Genomic DNA, 3,001 nt, shown 5'->3' with positions numbered 1-3,001 from the left:
TATATATATGAAAATGGCTGCGATGCAGAATGAAAAAGTAGCTCATGAGAACACTCACAAAACACAGAGTGTAATTAAACATCACGATAAAATGCACGAGCAACTGAGAACAACAGGCAGAATTCAAACTGGGGAAAAAAATATACTGTAGTCATGCACAGACAAGCAGCGCTCACAAAGAACATCTGTTCACTCAAGGAGATTAGCGAGAAGCAGGTCCATGATTATCAGCCCTGCGGTGATAACTCAGCGCAGCATTTTCAAACAGTGACGAAACACTTCAAATTCCTTAGAGTGCTACATGCCATTTCTCTGCTGCGGTGATTATGTTTATGAGTGTGATGCAAAGACATGGCATAATCATTTCATCAAAACAAATAAAAACCTAAAGTTTGGAACTGAAACCGTTTAAAAGTGCTGATTATAATGCGCCGCAGACGGGAGGATGACGAGGCTGAATGCTTATTGAAATTCACGAGGCATGCAAAGTCTCTCACTTACCACAAACACAGTTTACGTTAGGCAATTTGGAAAAAGGGGAGGATGGGAGATATTAAAACAATCTTTTAAAATATATGCAACAAGCGGAGAGAAGAGAAACCAGGTCCGAGAGTTTCAAGTAAAACAATTCACGAAAGCAAGCAATCTGCATCCGTCGTGATTTGCTGCTTAAAGGCTGTACGGATTCTCGAGGGGACTATATCGCTCCCATATTCTGCAATCTATTCTGATAAAATAATAAACCGTAATGAGAAAACGTTCAAGTGCAATGACTGTAGGCGTTAGTGAATACCACCGACAGCTCTTAGGTGTCAGTCATTCCCTCGGTGCTACAGCTAATCAGCGGGTGACAACATCAAAATTCTGTTTGAGAGGAAAAGGTTGCCCAAATACCATTAATGCATAATATATGACGTAGCTAGACTCTCAAATGAAGTGCTCAGCGCTATCAGAAAATTGCAGGATGGCATACCCAGGTTTTACAGCTAAATTACGAGCATCATTGTTAAGTTTGCATTAGGGACATTGCACTGAGGACACTACAAGGTCCCTGGAAAGGTATTAATAATTGAAACCGCCCACCTCCTCAACACTGCAGTATCATATTTCTCATGAATATTAAAGGCATGATATTGTCCTGACAAGGTGCAACAGTGTCTGCGTTCTGGGTCAGCCTCGCTGCCTGAATTATTGAATGCGGGCACAGCGATGGGCACAGTGTCAGGCAACTCTGCCGGTGCACCTGGGGAAGAAATGCCTTCAAGCTCACACCAGAGCCTTTTCACATGACAGACCCATTAGGTATTTCATTTGTATGCTGAAGGCAGCTAATCTATCCCCAGTTATATTTAAACGATGGACTAATAAAACATTCCTAAGCATTATCAGCGGTGACTCACCGTCTTGTAAATCTTCTGGCTTCTTGCGCTTCTCATAAACAACGATGATGATGACCAGGATGATGATCTCAGCCAAAACCCCCAGGAGAGGCCATAAGGGGGCCAAGTGGCTGCGAACCCTCAACACAGATTTCTCAGTAGTGTGGCCAATCATGTTGGTGGCGTTGCAGACGTACACCCCTGGATCTTCATTAATGTCCAGATTCAGAATGTGGAGCTCTGTGTAGTTGTCTTTGCTGACGATGTAGATGCGTGTTGAGTTTTCAAAGTCCTACGAAGAGGGAATGAAGAGAATCATCCTGGTGATTTGGCAGTGAGAGTTTTTTTTACATGGACAGTTTTTTGTGCCTTAGTTTAGATCATGGAGTATTATAAATTCACCAGACATGTTATTAGGTACACCTGTTCAGCTGCTTATTAACACAAAAGTCTAATAAGCCAATCACATTGCAGCAACTCAGTGCATTTAGGCTTGTAGACATGGTCAAAAGGACCTGCTGAAGTTCAAATTGAGTATCAGAACAGAAAAGAAAGGTGATTTAAGCCACTTGCATTTCAGAACCTGCTGATTTACTGGGTTTTCCCACACAACCATCTCTGAATCATCTGAAAAGGATGAGCTGCAGTTGTCTGGGTGACAATGCAGTGTTGATGTCAGAGGTCAGAGAAGAATGCCCAGACTGCAAGGTATGCAAAAGAGCATCTCTGAACGCACAGCATGTCCAACCTTGAAGCAGATGGACGACAGCAGCAGAAGATCACGTGCTGCTTTTTGTCATCTAAGAACAGGAAACGGAGGCTCCAGTTCGCATGGGCTCACCAAAATTGGATGATAGAGGGTTGAAAAAATGTTGCTTGGTCTGATGAGACTAAATTTCTACCTGAATATTTGGATGTTAGGATTTGGCATAAACAACATTAAGGCTTGGATCCATGCTGCCCTTTATCAACATTTCAGGCTGTTGTGGTGGTCTATGGTGTGGGGGATATTTTCTTGGCCCAGAGCATCACTGACTCACCACCCACCTACGTGAGTATTGTTGCCGATCCACACAGTGTATGCGTCTTCTGATGGCTCCTTACAGCAGGATAATATACCATGTTATAAAGCTAAGATATTTTCAAACTGGTTTCTTAAACATGTCAATGAGTACACTGTTTCTAAAATGACCTACACATTCACCAGGGCCCTATTTCAGGAAGCCGGTTTAGTGCAAACTCTGAGTAAGTATACCCTGAGTTAACGAAAACTCTGGGTTTTCAGTTTCACAAAGCGAGTTTAGTTACTATGACGACACACTCCGTGAAGCTAACCTGCCCCCTAGCAGGTTTACTTCAACTAACCCTGACCTTCTCCGCCTCTTTGTCGGAAACCTGACTGTAGGAAGTGTCAGACATGGCGTGCCCCTTCCTTGAAGAGCCAGTAGATGTTGAAGCCCAAATTCTCCACAGAGCTCTCCGCCGGGAGAGAGTGATTAGAGCGCGTTTTATCATTTCCTGATGATTTCCTATGTGAACGTTACCGTTTTTCAGCACAATCTATAATTCATTTGAATAACATCCTCAGGCCTAATATTGTTCATGTGACACATCGCGGACAT

The 3,001-nt window shown here is 43.1% G+C and overlaps 1 protein-coding gene across 2 annotated transcripts in view; it reads right to left on the bottom strand.

Moving 5' to 3' along the window:
- LOC102212040 (neuroplastin-like) overlaps nucleotides 1-3,001 on the bottom strand; it is a 19,006-nt gene that overhangs the window by 3,608 nt on the left and 12,397 nt on the right. For both annotated transcript variants that reach the window (XM_005728034.1, XM_013909537.1), the window contains exon 5: nucleotides 1,401-1,671. In XM_005728034.1, coding sequence (XP_005728091.1) covers nucleotides 1,401-1,671 — 271 coding nt within the window. The remainder of the gene's footprint in view (nucleotides 1-1,400; nucleotides 1,672-3,001) is intronic.

This window comes from Pundamilia nyererei, unplaced genomic scaffold (genome assembly GCF_000239375.1).
Source record: "Pundamilia nyererei isolate P.nyererei 1_Seehausen unplaced genomic scaffold, PunNye1.0 scaffold00027, whole genome shotgun sequence".
Lineage (NCBI taxonomy): Eukaryota > Metazoa > Chordata > Actinopteri > Cichliformes > Cichlidae > Pundamilia > Pundamilia nyererei.
The sequence above is the reverse complement of the archived record's forward strand: the minus strand, read 5'-3'. Positions and strand labels throughout refer to the sequence as shown.